Source organism: Notolabrus celidotus, chromosome 1 (assembly GCF_009762535.1).
Source record: "Notolabrus celidotus isolate fNotCel1 chromosome 1, fNotCel1.pri, whole genome shotgun sequence".
NCBI classification, from domain to species: domain Eukaryota; kingdom Metazoa; phylum Chordata; class Actinopteri; order Labriformes; family Labridae; genus Notolabrus; species Notolabrus celidotus.
The window spans coordinates 20,907,682-20,924,487 of NC_048272.1; the positions used below are offsets into that span (position 1 = coordinate 20,907,682).

A 16,806-nucleotide genomic window follows, 5' to 3' on the forward strand; every position below is an offset into this window, starting at 1 on the left:
TCTTGTTGTGTCCTTACGGTCTTGTAAGTACCAGTGTTCCATTCACCACGTCAAATTCCTTGTGTGTGCAAGCTCACTTGGTAATAAAGCTTTCTTGAATCTTGAATAAATTCTTGAATATAATGACAAAGCTGATAGATAGTGCTAAAAATGTCTGAGGCTGTCTGTAAAATAAATACATATTAATTAAATGCTGATAATGCTAAAGTTTCGGCTTCAAAATCACAATCATACACTTTACAGATTAAAAAATGCACAAAGCTAAACCTTTATGATATTATATGAAGATAAAATGCTAACAATCTCTGCTATTTCTGCTTAGTTTTAAGAAAATAGTATAAATCCAAACCCATAATTAATTGTAACAACGTGTATGTCAATTATTCTGGTTTAAAACAGTGAAATATGTGATAAATGTAACATAAAAATAGCTTTCAGCTTGTGCAGTTAACTGTCATGATGCTACCTCAGCATAACTGCTTTTCCCTTCTCTATCTTGATTTAACTTTGACTCAGTTGGTCTCATTTAGTTATCTAAACATGACTTTAACTAGGATGGTGGTTCTTTAAATTTTAATTCACACATAAGTGGGGTAATGAGCAAGCTGGGCTGCTAGTTTGAGAGTTATAACTAAGACTAGCTGCTAGCTGGCTTATACTTGGTACAGACCCCTGTAGGCTAGCTCTAGTGCCTTAGCTGTTAAGTTGGTTGTTTTCTCAGGAGTAAACAGTGCAGTGATCTTCTTGCCAATGATAATTCTGGTGCACAGACTGAGTCTAAGTGAAGTTAAATATTTAGAGTTTTAAAAGCTGTTTTAACGTGAATTATATATGGCATTAAATGTTTATAAAGGCAACAGCAACACAGTCAAAAAGGTCAAATTAAGACCAGTTTGGACTAAATATACAAACAGCAGTGTGACTTTAATTGTAGGATTTAAAATATAACATATTTGAAAAATTATCTCCATATAATCATGTAAAAATAAAATGTAAAATGTGTTTTAGCCAGTGGCGGAGCCAGGGGGTGGCCATGGCGGATTGGCCACCCTGAAATTCTTAAACATGATTGGCTATTTGCCATGTCAGAGGCATTACTTGTTTTCAAATCAGCTATTCTCAACTCAACTCAACTTTATTTATATAGCACCTTTCATACTTAAAAACATGGAGCACAAAGTGCTTCACAAAATAAAACAGGGACACGAAACCTCTGTGCCAAATAAAGCATGATTTTAAATGAAATACTTAAAAATAAAATAAAATCAATACAGTGAAATTAATAACATAAGTAATAGTGGAAAGAAAAGTCACCTAAAAACTCCCAATAGAGACAATTTTATGCTTAAATGTATAATCAAAATAACAGCTGAAAAACTACAGATGTTAAGATTATTAATAACAAATAATGAACAAATCACACAACCCGGTTTTATAACAGATCTTATTTTTTATTGAGGAGAGTCAAGTTGGGCTTTCCATTTTTAGAAAATAAACCAATGACAATATTACAAATAATGAAATTGTTACATCATTCACAGGGTTACAGTCAATATACATTTATACAGAAATACAGAATCTCCCACATCAGTCACAGTGGTCTGAACCGGCACTGGTCTACAATGTGGGCTTCAAAGGAGCGGGGAACACTTGAAGATCCCCGTCTGTAGTTAAGCCAACAGCCAGAGTGGTAGTGGGAGACGGAGGGGGGGACAGGGGGGAACACTGGGTCATTTGGGGAAATTCAGTGGTATGAAAGTTTGTCCAACAGAGGGAAAGACACAGGTTTGCTCTGAGCGGCAGCAGCCAGCGTTTGTCCATCATCAGCCTCAGCCTGCTGCAGCTTTCAGACTCTCTGCTCCTGGAAAAGTCCCTCCAGCATGCTACATTTGACCACCACAGCAGTAGAGGGCACTCTGGTGCTGTGAACCGCATCCATTATACAGGAGCCATTTTCTGTCTCCCACATCAGGAGGCAGACCTCTCGCTTCTGACCGTGCTGTGGCTGGGCGGCGTTCAAACGCAGCCCGGTGGGTTGACGCTGGCACGGCTTGTGTTTATGCACACTCTCATGTAACAGTAACACTGAGACTTAACGCTTTTCCTCCGTCCTTCAAAAACTGGCACACAGTGAGGGCAGGACCGAGAGTGCGTGTGTGTGTGTCTGTGTGTTTCTTTTTTTAAAACTTTTGCTTCACAGACGTAAGAGGAGATTGTACAGTTTGTTTTGCTGAAAGTTGGAAGTAGTCAAACGTTGTGTGAAACCATTACGACCGTCACAAACCGCAATGCATCTACTACAATTTCCAAAAGCTGTAAAAAAGTTCTTTAACTGGAGAGGCCGGAGTGTGTGGATGGCATATTTTCGGTGCTGTAAAACTTTCACAATAAAACTACATCTGAAAAATTCAATAGCACATTTTCTCTCTGGGAAATGAAGTGACAAAAGCATTTTAAAAGGGGGAAGTGAAATAAAAGGGCACAAAGAGCTTTCTGTATATACAAATCTTTAAAAGAATACTGTAGATTTTTTATTTTAAAAGGGGTCCAATATTCCTAAACTTTAAGACTGTTAAAAATACTGAACGGCTATGGACTGTAACTCAACTCAGATTAAATTTCTGATTTCAGAGAGGTGATTAAGAATGATCACCAAATTAGGCCAAATCTCTTGAACTAGATGTTTTAATCCCTTGAATTTGAAACATTAATAAATAGCTCCGTTTTTGGACGTCAGGGCTTCACTCACAGGCTCGGCTCTGCTTCAAAGAAAGCAGTCAGTGTTTTGTTCAAGAGAGTCAGAAACACTTGAAATACTCAACATAAGTGCATCAATTTCTCCTCAGCTCGGCTTGAGCTGCAACAATACGCCTTCTCTGTGCCATTAAAATCATAAGATACATAAATACTTCATGCGGTGCTTCAAACCCTCCAGATTCTATCAAAAGGGTTTTTTTTAAAAAAAAAAAACTCCTTCAGCTGACATGAAAACCAACAAACTTCTTCAGACAGAGTGGAGGAAAATAATGCTCTTGGCTGCCAGACGGCTCTAACTGGATGCAACAGAAAGTCAACTTCAGCTTGGTTTTATGTCTGCCCACCCAGTTTTAGGTACTTCCTTGAATCGGAGTTCAAGGATAATTGCTCGATTAATAACTCAAACTCTTGGCAGTGTCTGTAGACAAGTGTCTGAACGGGCTTTAATGGGGCCGGAGCAGAAACTCACCAGCCTCATGTAGACTTAAGATTAATTTCTGTAAGTGTTTTTCCTGACGAAGGAGTATTCTGCGCGCCGTGACAAGAGGTACAGCCTCAGCCTCACATAAGACGTAAAACTGATGAGCTGTTAAGTATTAAGAAATGGAAAAGGGAAGACAGTATAAAGCTTAGTTGAAAAAGCAAAACTGCACATTGGCATCAGCGGCATTTAGGTCACAGAGTCACTCCTCGTTCGTCTCTTAGCTATGACTAACAGCTCATGATTCTCTTCCTCGAGTCTCGTATGTTACAAAAATCTCTTTCTGATGTGTCAGTGCAGATGAAAATAACCAAAAGGAGATTATGGAGCAGAAAAAAGAATCAAAATCTCTCCACATCTGTGGCCTTGACTTCTCTGGACGGGCCAGGATAATGAAAGCGGGGTGGACTTGGGGGTGCACTCACTGAGGTTTCTCACTTTCTTTACGAAGGTTTTTGGTGCTGCAGCCACAAAAACTCTGAGGATTTGGTTCAAACATGGAAGCAATGTCCAGTCTGGAGGAAATCTTTTTCAAACAAGACAAGACACGACTGCTGCATTGATGAGTGTCAGCCTGACTGCTGCTGCTGCTGCTTTGAAACTCACCGAGACGAAACCAGACAACTGCAGAAGTCCGACTGTGGTGAGATCAGTGAGAGCGGCAGACAGGTGGTGGACAGGCGTAAGTGTCTGTGTGTGTGTGTGTGTGTGTGTGTGTGTGTGTGTGTGTGTGTGTGTGTGTGTGTGTGTGTGTGTGTGTGTGTGTGTGTGTGTGTGTGTGTGTGTGTGTGTGTGATCAAGGGTAGCAGGAGGGAATCAGCGCCCCGGACAGAGCGGCTGTGATCGGGGTGTGGGCGCCCCGCGGAGGCCGGACGCATCTCACCGATGGCTCACAGCTGGACGCCCATGTCTGGCTGTCAGGTCTGCAGGAGCCTCGGAGGAGCTGGTATCACTTAACGGTTGTATATACAAACCCACCATCTCCAGGGAATCACTGCAATGCTACAAACTCCATGTCCCCCCCCCCCCCCATAAACATGGCTCCCGAGGATGACACAAACAATGATGGACAGCTCTGCACTTGTGAGGAAAGAAGAAAGGAAATGCTTGCAGTGACGGAGAAATGAAAACAAAGGCTGTTTGGTTTCTCTACATGGTCGTGCACCAACATGTGTCATGTTTTAAAATAAAACTTCTTAGCATTGATGGAAGATCCAGAGTGTTTTTGGAGTCAAACAGTCGACTCAGTGCAGAAAAAAACCAATATTCAATCTAATAATATCCATACAGAAATTGCAAAAATATAACACATTGCATTTTGTCTTCAATCCAACATACGCCTGATTGTAAAGTCTGTTCATGATTCTTTTTATGTACGCATGTCGTATCAAAACTTGTTTTAAACATAAAATCTTCAAAAGGAAAAAAAAACTGGAAGAAGAAGAAGAAAGAGGGAATATAATGCAGCCACATTATACTCTGTAAAGTGTGTCAAACCCAAGCTCTCACCAAACAGAGTTCCAGTAATTGCAGCAAATCAAAGCACTGTGAAATTAAGCACTCACTCAGCATGCTATCAAACATGAGTCCCGACGCTTCAGGAGCCACTGTTGCTCTCTGTGTGCGTGTGCGTGTGCAACATGTGCACAGACATGAACCATGTGGACGAGGACCGACTGTTTGTCTGTGATGTAAACAGTAGAACCTGTTTCTTTTGGCGTGATCTGTGTAGGAAGTCGCTGTTTTTGTTTTGTTTTCACAGAATAAGGAAAGAGACTAAAGGTAACAACAACCACATCCTCCCTGCAGTCAGCTCTTCTTCTCTTGTAGAAATCGTTTGCACTGGTGTGAGTCTTTGCATGGTGGCGGGGTCAGGCGTGTGCAGGATCATGATCGGGGAAGATTCTTCTTGGAGAGGTGTGACCGTAAGAGGGAAAATAAACAAACTTTGTCCGTAGTGAGAGGAAGCATGGTGAGACGGAGTCTTCATCACAAAAATTCACACAATATAGAAAACTACTTGCAATGATGAAAAACATTTCTTTTCTGTAGCGTTGATTCCAGCGTGTGAATCGTCACTCTGAATGTGTTTGACATCAGTCTATGCCAAAAGTCCATTACATGTTTTTTTAATTTACTTCCTCTCCTGGGAAACAGGTCTGAGTGCACGTCAGGTCCCTCACTGTCCTCTGCGCATTGTGTCTCCTCATCATGTCTGAAATCAGAGCCGGCAGAGATGAGATCCACGCCGTGCGGAGGAAGGCCTTCTCTCCCTTGTTTCTTTTTTTTTCGCCCTTTTAAAGGGTAGCTTTCCTACTCAGTCCGTCTATCGTACAACCTTATAATCATCTATAAATTTAGATTAACTCCTCCCCCTTTCCTCAGTTTCTTTTTTTTACGTCTTTAAAAAATTCTTTACAAAATTATCAGAACAAACAAACCAAAAATAAAAATTAAAGTTCAACATCAAATGAAAAGTTGGTGGAAGATTGAAGAATGTGTTGCTGGTCACTTCTAGCCTTCCGTGTTGGTGGGTCGGCTGCAGATCCCCCCCCCTGCCCGGTATGGACTTCTGCCTCTCCCCGCAGCTGATCCCGCGGATGGAGGGAGAGTCAGGGTGAAGGGATGAGAAGAGGAGGAGGAGGAGGAGAAGGAGGAGGGAAGAGTGGAAGGGGAACAAGGGATGAATGGTAGTCTGGAGGGAAGACCAGACGCACTGTAACTGCGAAAAAAACATCCACTCCATCCTCAGCACACAGAGCCCTGCAACCCCAAACCGCCGATCTCATCTTCCCCCTCTGCTCTGCTCCGAGGGTCAGACCTCCACAGACGTGATCTGGTTCATCTGTGCCCGCATCATCTGGACACTGTTCAGGATCTTCTTTTGATGGCCTGCTAACGTCACTCCCACCCTCAGGATGTCACTGCGGGAAGAGAGAAGCAGATGTCACGCTCATGTTAGCAAATGTGTCTTTATCTGAAACATACACACAATACAGATATCAGAATAACACATGGGAGGCAGCTGAAACACACTCTGGAGGGAAACTGAAGGACGTAATCAGGCATGAAACATCATAATTTTACTGATAAAAATCTGCATTTGAGTCCGTCTGAGGCCTGAGAGATTATAAAACCAAGAAAATATTTGAATGCTGGATTAATCTAGTTAAGTCTGAGCACTGCACCACCTAATTCATTCAAACTAGTCACTTATTCATGACATTTCATCAACACAACTCTGCTGTAGACTCAGAATTCAGCCCTGAGGTTAGAGGTTATGTGCACATCCTAAAAGTAATCCTCAGGTTTTCTTTGTATCGGCTCCAAACATATTCCCACAGTCACTGCTTTACCTGCCCTCAGTGCACCTTTTTACCCTGATGAAGAATCAGAGCGGGTCGGTTTATCCGTGATTAAATAAAGGATTTTCATATAATCATAATTGAAGTGCTTCAAAAAAAAATCTAAAAAATACTCTGAGTTACATTATAATCAATGCTGACAGTTTTCTATTTTTATTTCACTGCTGTCCCAACCTTTAAAGAGAAGATGTGTTTTTAACTTTTATATCACATACTTATTTTTTTACAGCTTTTTTTATTATTGTAATAACTATTCATAAAATTATTTTGTATTTATTAATTTCACTTTTTGTTCATAATTATTGTTCATTTTAAAAGTATTATTATTTTGTATGCATGTATTTACTTATATTTAGTGTTGTATTATCTATAAATTATTTATTTTAATTGATATTTATACATTATTATTGATATTTATACATTATTATTAGTTTGCATATTATTATTATTTTGTGTCTATGTATTTACTTATTTTAAATTTTTTGTATTATCTATTATTTATTTATTATTATTCCTATGTATTCATTTTTTTATTAATTTAACATTTTAAATCCTTATTATTGATTTTAATAGTATTATTATTTTGTATGTATGTATTTACTTATTTTCAATTTTGTATTAACTTTTATATATTCTTTTATTTATTTTTATTACTATTAATTACATTATTTGTATTTACTTATTTAACTTTTTCTAATTCATTATTATTGATTTTAATAGTATTATCATTTTGTATTTATGTATTTACTTATTTTAAAAAAAATGTTTTTAATGATCTATTATTTATTTTTTATTTTTTTACTTCTGGACTATGGACTAGGTGTTTTCAAAAATCTTGTTTTTTTTGTCTTTGAGTCTAATGGCTGTATTGTTGTTTTGTAACATGTTGGCTGAGTCTAATAAAAACGTTCAATAATAAAAACAATAATAACTTTCATATCACACACATCAAAGCTTTCTCAGTCCACGTTTTTCTAGTTTCACTCATTGTTGACCAGACAATGAAACTGAATCCAAACAGTAATCACATTTATTGGATTACACATAACCCTGCGTATTGTTCCAAGAAGTGAATCCCTCTGCGGGTCAGTCTGCATCTGTCTCGTGACTGTTGACAAGGGATTGATTTGTATCTGTGTCTCTACAGAGTGCTCATAACACGATTACATCGTCAGTTGTAAGACCTTTCTCTTTTCCTATTTTGGCATCACCTCGTATTACAATGTTTCATGACATTCCTTAAAGCGAGGTCAAACAGAGGCCTGTCTGCCGAACACATGGTGGAGGAATAAAGGGCGCTGTCGTGGCTGCGAGCGACGGTGCCCACTGTTCAGTCTTGTAACTGCAACATTACCATCTGCTAATTACATGCAGCGCACCTCGCAGCTTTTATGGAGGGCCAGAGGCAGAGTCTGGTGTTTGTGAGGGAGAGTCCGGGACTCCTTCAACGGTCAGGTGGAAACTTTTTAATCTATCATTACTTTTTGATTTGTGTTTGTTGGCTGATGATAAAATCCACTATAGTTGATTAATACAGTATTAACATTAATGTCAGTGTGACTTTTCAGAGTCTGACTAAATATATAAACACTGAACTGTGAGACGCATTAATTTATACTTTTTATTATTCAATGCTGTATCTTACTTTCTTTTTTGTCTGGAGATTTTATACCTTTTTTCATTTAGAGAGCAGAGGACAGTGATAAAGCAGGAAACCAGCAGGGAGAGACACGTGGGGAAAGGGCCCACGGGCTGGAATTGAACCCAGGCCTCCCACTATATGGGTGCTACTTAACCATTAGTCTAAAACCTTGCCCATCCTGTTCATTTTCAAACCATCTCAAAGCACGCTCTCACTGAACGCATGCCGGCATAAAAGTCTGAGAGGATTCAGTGCTGACTGTATTCCACTTGAGGGTTTGAGATGGTGCAAAAATATTCACAACAATACAGGGAATAAAGTGTTAGATGCTCAAAATGTTCAGGGGGAGGACCCTCAGACCCCTCTCTTATTACCTCTGCCTCATTACATTTAAAATAACCGTAAACTGTCAGTCTCAGAGGTTTGAAAGGAGATACCCTTGGCCTAGCTGTGTAACCCCTAATTTACACATGATGCGCCGTGTTGCGTTACTGCTGCGCAGCGTGTTTGCTCCGTCCGAGGGCTTGAGCCCTGCTACCAAGGACGTGTGTTTGGAGGGTAGCGCCAGCTCAGAGCAGGCAGGATCAGCTGGGTCCAGCATAGGGAGACCCACATACTAACAACAGGTTACAGAGACTTTCTGTGGTTGAATTTCTGCTCATTTGGAGAGTATTCCATTACGTTTGTGTTTTAATCGTCACTGAGTATGCTGCATTAACTATAAAGTTTAGTTTTTTCAGGTTTAGATGAGTTTAATAATAAGAATTCTGCTCTGTTTTGTTGTCCTGTTACCTTCTGACACAGTTATCATCTTAAAGTCCTGTCATAGTCGACATGGATCACAGATATGTGGCTGTTTGTAGCTTACATCCATAATCGATGACTATTTCTGATCGATACGATCTTTAAACAATCAGGAGTTCGTATATGATGTTTTATTTTGAAAATGGCGGATGTTACATGCGATCCTCGAGCCTGACTTCCTGTCCAGTTTGTTCTTTTCTGTGTAGTTGACCCATGCTGGGCACGGGCTCCGTCCAAAATAGACTTGAAGCGTATGTCATGCTCCCGAGATGGAGCTGAGACGCGCCTTGTGGACACCAGAGCATTGATATGTGGTTATATGGTTGATATGTATGTGATGAATATAATATGTAATGAATATGGTGTGTGTTTAATGTATATATGGTGAGTGTAGTATGTATATATATAATATATTGTATGAATTTATGTGCTTTGGCAATAACATGTCTTTGTTCATGCCAATAAAGCAAATTTGAATTTGAATTTGAATTTGACTAGAATGGGAACGTATTTGCTGCTGACTCTGCGCATCCTGTGTAAATTGGGAGTAAGCGCCCCAGAGGCAAGAGTCCTTGACCCAACCACCGCTGGTTCGATGACGCTTTGCTGCACGTCTTTCTCTGCTCTCTGCTCCCCATGTTTCCTGTCTCTCTTCAGCTGTCCTATCAATAAAGGCAAAAAATAATACTGGGGAACCTTTTAGAGACATTTCTCCCTCGTTGTGTAACTTTTGCGTATGCATTTTGTTGCTGCAGAGAAAAAGTAAAGTAGAGCTCTGAACCAAATTCCTCTGTCATACTTTTCTGCTCTCCAAAAGCTGCTGGTTTACATACTAAATAATATGGTTCTACTCTGAGCAAGATACGCAAGACTCTGCAGACCCGCCTCATGTGGTCTTTTCCTCATACTGGTCCAACTGAGAACAGCAGATATCATCAGCACTTACTCCATAGTCATCTGGGACACCACGTCAAATGTAGAAAAGTCAGCGTTGGCGAAGTTGTCTTTGTACTGGCCCATCTTGATGGCGTCCAGCCACTCGTCCACGGTGCTGAAGCTGGAGAAGTCAGGAATGCTCCGATCCAGGAGAGGGAGATGAACACTGAGGGAGACACAAAGAGGAGGCATTAAGAGTAATGATGATACAAAATGGCAGCTCTGCGTCCCTGACAGCCCGGACCACCTGTGTTTGATTCGAACGTGAGTTATTACATTACATTCAGACGGGACCGAAGAGAATCCCCCCGGCCTTTTACGTGAACCAATATTTTCCAAACTGATTCTTTATAAAGTGAATTTTCCAAATGAAGTGATAGGCTTCAGAGAGCCAATATACCCACTCAGTGTCTGTGGAAAATCTGGCTCTGGGTCCCCCACACACCACAAATGAAAGTACAGACAGGGGGATAATGGAAATCAGTAAACCCAGTCGCTCAAAGGAAACTAACACCCAGAGCAGAAACGCTTCAAATTGTTTTGTTTTGCAAATCGCAAAACTGCTACAAACCAGGTTTCACCCAGAGCGCTTCGTGGGAAGGTTTTGATCTATCAAACCAAAAGGCTTTAATTTACATAACCGCCCGGCGCCAGGAGAAACAAGAGACACACTTGTGTTTGAAAGAAAAGTCAACTGTGCCACGGATGGCACTGCAGCAGGAGCAGGATCTCCTGTTAAAGAGAGAGCAGCCTATACACAATGAGAGAATGAGACGTGTAATATTCTTCTAGATATCATCACACGATTCTCAAACCAAAGATCTGTGTTGTGGGAGTCAGAATAAACCCACAATCAGATACCGGAGCAGAGAAGAACACTCACTCACCATGTGTTATGGCTACACGTATTACCAGAAGACAATAGAGACAAATATCTGAAACAAATTCCTTCAATGATCTCCTCCTGACTCACCCTGAAGACAGCGGGGTCATGGCCTTCAGCGTGTTGGGGTTACGGATCATCTTGTCCAGGTTGTTGACGATCTGGCTGAACTTGGGCCGGTTGTTGCGGTCCTTCTGCCAGTTGTCCAGCATGAGCTGGTGCAGGGCACTGGGGCAGTCCATGGGCGGGGGCAGCCGGTAGTCCTGCTCTATGGCATTGATGACCTGCAGGGGGAGACACAGATCTCTGAGGGTTACTTTAGAGCTCCACAGAGAGGGGATCGATTGATGGATAAGGGAGAGTGAAGGATCTAGCTGTGGAGGGAAGAACTGACATACTTTATTTCAATCGTAGTAGAAATAAAACGTGTTAAAATAAACATTTGTGACAAAATATACTTGAATTTAAAAAGTTAGTGCAGAAAAGATTACTTTCTCACTGATATTTTCTGACATATAATTATTAGATTTTAACAGACCTGTGGCTCAGATCTCGGGCATGTGCTCAGGTTGGCACGTTACAATATGCCTTACAGATGCAGGGAACAATATTTTAATGAATAACCAGGGATCATTTGATGCCAGTCAGTTATCAAAATTATCTCGGAATAACTGCCGACCACATTGACACTGATTGGACACTATGAACATGCATTCCCGCACATTTTTCTTGACATGTTACAGTGTCATTCTTTAGAAAAATATAATACATAAACACTATTTTTCCCTGAATAAGCACTTTGAAGCCGTCTCCAATCTCTAAGTCATGGTTTCAGATCACTCTGGTGCAGCAGTGCAGCATTTCTTAAATCCCCAAATCAAGACATTGACAGATACTAGACTACTATATTACAAAATAATAGTAAAGCTGGGCATATGTGACAACATATGGACAACTTACATTAATTTTATGGACAACACGTATGATGATTATGAGATCATTCACTATCAAAGAGACTTTATGTTAAGGGTTGTGCCTGGATAATTAATCATACACCTGACAATATTTATTCTTGCATTTATCTATTAATTGTTTCTTGGTTTTAGAGTTTTGCTTTTTAGTCCTGTTTGTTTTTGTCTTGTTTGTTTAAGGACATTCCACACACATGGACTTAGAGGTGAGTATGAAAGAGCACATGGCCCCCTCAGTGGTCCAGACCCAACTGTACCAGAGTGAACATTTTGTAAACTTAGGGGGTCCAGAGAATGTTCTGTATCACAATGTATTGTCTTCTGCACTATGTAATGGAAAAAAAAAATAATAATAATAATAGAAAAAATACAAATCAAAATAAATGTAAAGGTAAATTAATTAAAAAATAATAAAATAGCAGCTCTAGATATTTGTTATGGTCTGGAAAACTGTCTTGAAATGCAAAATAATTGAATTTAAGATACAATAAAAAAAATGATTTATAGTGATTAACTATTAAAATTCAGCGATTAATCATGATTAAAATAAAAAAAATGAATTAATTTGAACAACTAAACATAAGGAGGTTTCTTTACCTTGTCTGTGGAATGATGGTGAGTTCAAGAGCTATTGTGCAAAATACACAATTTGTTGATGGTGCAAAGTACAGTGTTTTTTCCTTTGCTCAATTTCTGAATCTGTTCATGCCCCAAAAAGTAAATTCTTTTATGAAACAAAGATTTAAAATTTAAGTTCTCATAACACCTGGACCATAATCCAAAACTTAAATCATGCAAATACTTAATTGTAGTGAATTTGTTCAAATGCTGGTTAAGATTTAATGGGTGTGGAATGTTATAAATTAATTTACTGTATCTTTATTTTATTTGCATTTTATCTTTATTTATATCTTATCTTATTCCTTCTCCTTATTAATATTTTGACTTTCTTACATACTTTGTGGAACAGCATACTGTAATGACTGAATTCCCCCCCAGGATAAATATAGTATTTCTGACTCTGATCCTGAAAGAGTGAGCTTTTTCTTGGAGTTTTTGAAAGACGCCCCACATTCAAGCTGCGTTCACAAGTCATGTCTAATATATGAAGTAATTATTGGCACTAATGCGATCTCTTTTGATGAACATTTTACAAGAGCATCTGTTCCCCCCACCAGCTGCTGCGCTCGTTACTTTGTGTTCCCTCCAATGAGTCAAAGCTGGTAAATTATCCTTATTACTATAAATGTACAAATAAATATATCTGAGCACAAATCAGCACAATACTTCTGGATTTGAAGAGTTGTTAAACAGCCGTTAGGTCATTACGAGCATAAACCTTATTCCAGGACGTTCTCCTGCCAGCGGTGACCTCATCGGTGGCCTTTACAAACTCTTTAATGCTCTCTCTCTCCCGGTAACACCGCATTAAAGCTGCGTCTGACTCAGGCCGAGGATGTTGTTGGCCAGGAGGGCACACAGAAGTGAGACAACCTGGAGGACACTTGTGACGAGGACGCACAATCTCCCTGCTCATTATCAGGGGCCATTAAAGGAGTTCCATTCAAACCCAGATTAATCTCATTCATGAGACCTTCGTACGAGGACCCCGATGGAGCAGAAACACTATCTGGAGCTGCTAATAAGATAACCGGTGAGCTCCTCAGTCCCTCTTAGCACATTAGTGTTCTCACTTTCAATTTGAAACTATTTTCATTATCTCTCTCCCCATAATTTGCTCTCTCCTCGGCTACCCAGAGGGAGACAGGAAATGGAGGCTCCAGTCAAGAGCACAAATCGTCCACTGAGCTCTGCCGTGCATTTCAAATGATCTGATTATGTCTCTGTAGTGACTGCAGGGGAATTTTCATATAAAAACCCCTGAGTGAAAGCTGCTGTTAAGCTAAAAGAAAGCAGATAGGATGACAAAATCAATCTCTGAGGAGTCTGAGGCTGTAATGAAACTCAGGAAGCAAAAAAAAAGAGTGTACGGAGTGATCCTTTGTTTTTTAAAAAGTGTTTAAGCGGGACATTTCACTAAAGACCCAGCTGAGATTATCCTAACAACCGAAGGGAAGTTAAATACATACATCCTGATTGGTCATGTCCCAGTACGGCCGCTCTCCGTAGGACATGACTTCCCACATCACGATCCCGTAGCTCCACACATCACTGGCAGAGGTGAACTTCCTGTATTGGATGGCTTCGGGCGCAGTCCATCGGATAGGAATCTTCCCTCCCTGTGAAACACAAAGGGCACAACCTCAGCGGGTGGAAACGAGACCCGAAACCCGACCGTCACAGTGTCCTGGCTCCAGAGAGAGACACCGTTCACGGCAACAATACTGACGGTAACCCAAACTGGGAGGTGGATATAAGAAAACTCCTGGGAGCAACGTGTGGAACATGAAATACAGGAGGAAGAGGAAGAGGAGGAGGAGGAGGAGGAGGAGGAGGAACAGGTGAAGGGGCGATGTGTGTCTGATAGGAGGGGCAGTGTTAAAGTACACTGTGGTTAAATTAAATCCAGTGACAGCACAGGATGAACAGGATCAATCATGATAGGTCAGATAAATATTCAACCACCTTAATAATCCTTTTGGATCCTGATTTAGTCAATAAGACAAATACAGGTTTCTTACCAGAGCACTGGTGTACGTTGGGTCCGAAGTGTCATCCTCCAGGAAGCGTGAGAGGCCAAAGTCGGACACCTTGCACACCAGGTTGCTGTTGACCAGGATATTCCGGGCGGCGAGATCTCGGTGCACGTAGTTCATGTCAGCCAGGTACTTCATTCCCGAGGCGATGCCGCGGAGCATACCGACCAGCTGGATCACAGTGAACTGCCCGTCATTTTGCTGCAAGACAGAAAAAAAGTTTTGTTACAATGCATGTTGACATATAGGAGACCTTTCAGTGATTTAAGTGATGGACGGACAGTCAGGGATTTCACCGGTGGACATTACATGTTCATGCAGTTAAATATTTACTAGATGAAATGTAAATTTAAGTGACTCTGTAAAACATTTTTGGATTCTAAAAATACACATTTTAAATGTAAAAGTTTTTATTTGACAATTCAAATCTTTGATAACTTTTATTTAATCAAACATACTAATAATTCCTTTACTTTATCATTTAATCCTTTACTTTTGGTGGTTTTGAAAACCCTCATTTCAGCCTCTGTACCCTTCATTTCTGCTACTGTATCTTCAAGAGCCCACCAGCATTCCGGAACCCAGCACTCCACAGCTCAGTATTCCGGAACCCAGCACTCCAGAAATCAGTATAATGGAAGCCAGCATTCCAGAACTCAGTATTCCGGAACCTAGCACTCCGGAACCTAGCATTCTGGAACACAGCACTCCAGAACTCAGTATTCCGCACACCAGCATTTCAAAACCCAGCACTCCAGAACTTGGCATTCCGGGACCGTTTTCCACTGTTTCCATGCTACAAAGTCATGTTTCTCTTTTTATAATGACAAACTAAAAAATATGACCAAAGTTTTTGACCCTGAATCTGAACCCAAAAAATGTGTTAAGGGAAAGAAAAAAAAATCCCCAATCAACAAAGAACTGAACAGGATGTTTCTGTCTGGTAAGTGTTACATATATTCTGCTTCAATAAAGAAATTCTCCAATCAGTGATGTCACATATTGTGTCCCTCTCGCTTGAATGTCATGTAACTTTTTGACTAAGCCACTCAGCCTGTGATTACTCCAACACACGTTTACCTCACAATTCAAAACTTTGCCAACGTTTAGAATTAAAATCAAACATTCTCACTTAATACTGAAAAAGTGTAAAACCGTCTCTTTAATTAAACTCATTTAGAAGTCCAACAAGTCAAAGTTAAATTCTGTGATGTGTAATTGACTTTTAAAGAAGTCAATCGTAAAATATGAAAAATTTCTTTGAAGTCTGTTGTTACTATCTGGAGTTCACATTCTCAAATCAGAACTGCAGCAAGTTGCATTACAGACATGTTGGTGTAGAGGTCCCACCAGCCTGTTATATTATTATTACTATTATTATTATTATTATTATTATTATTATTATTATTATTATTATTATTATTGATATCTTCAGTTCGTCTTAGGGTGCTATTGTTTCAGACTTTCAAGGGGTTGCAAAATATTACTCTGAGTGCTTCAAAGAGAAATGCCCTGATGATGAAACTATGTTCATAAAAGTAAGTCAAAAGCTGCTTTAATCAGATCCTAAATTTTTTGTTTCACTTTACATTATTTGATATGATTTTCTTTTTCCTCCAGCATCGCTCCATGTATAAAAACCTGTTGTTAGTGTAGCAGATTTAATCTTATTATAATAATTGGATCCTGACATGTTTATTTGTAACCCGACCCACGTGTGTCTAAAGTAGAGACGTTACTTTGCAGTGTAAGTTTCTCTGCTGGGGCCCTACAGGACCCTAACAGGGAGGTTCTGGTTGGGCTGAGCTAGCCTCTGCAGGGCTTGGGTGGGGGGCTAAGCCTGGGTCTGGCTGCCTGTCTACAGCTGTTCCCCTCCTCGGTTTGGTGAGGGCTTTACCACATGCATGCAGAGCGTCTGGAGCAGCGGTGCAGCTGTGCCTCCAACTGCGCACACCTGCACTCTCCCCACCACCCACCACGTCGCCCGGAGAACAGAAGATTCCAGAGAAAGGAGCATGGGGGCTCTAGGACGGGTGTGGACAGACGGACAGCCCCGGAGAGGGGGGGGTTTGGAAGGACACGCACATATTAACAGTCTGCATGACCGCTCCACTAGCCTATTTTTCTCTCAAACACTTTGCTGCTCATTAGCCCAGCGGATGCTTCTCTTCACGTCAAGCTGCTCCTCCTCCTGTACCGCAGCAATTAAGCCGGATGCATAATTCATGAAAACCTTTCTCAGATTTACACACTGCCACCTAATCTGTGTGCTGTGTTTGCATAAACTTTAATTGGGAAGATTCCTCCAAA

The 16,806-nt window shown here is 40.4% G+C and overlaps 1 protein-coding gene across 3 annotated transcripts in view; it reads right to left on the reverse strand.

The window, feature by feature from the left end:
• Positions 1-1,430: 1,430 nt before the first annotated feature.
• The window catches only part of ephb2b (eph receptor B2b), a 229,763-nt gene continuing 214,387 nt past the window's right edge, over positions 1,431-16,806 (reverse strand). For all 3 annotated transcript variants that reach the window (XM_034693093.1, XM_034693099.1, XM_034693085.1), the window contains exons 12-16: positions 14,482-14,697; positions 13,930-14,079; positions 10,959-11,152; positions 9,996-10,151; positions 1,431-6,162 (exon numbers count right to left, since the gene is read on the reverse strand). In XM_034693093.1, the coding sequence (XP_034548984.1) occupies positions 6,054-6,162; positions 9,996-10,151; positions 10,959-11,152; positions 13,930-14,079; positions 14,482-14,697 (825 nt within the window). In that variant the 3' untranslated portion in view covers positions 1,431-6,053. The remainder of the gene's footprint in view (positions 6,163-9,995; positions 10,152-10,958; positions 11,153-13,929; positions 14,080-14,481; positions 14,698-16,806) is intronic.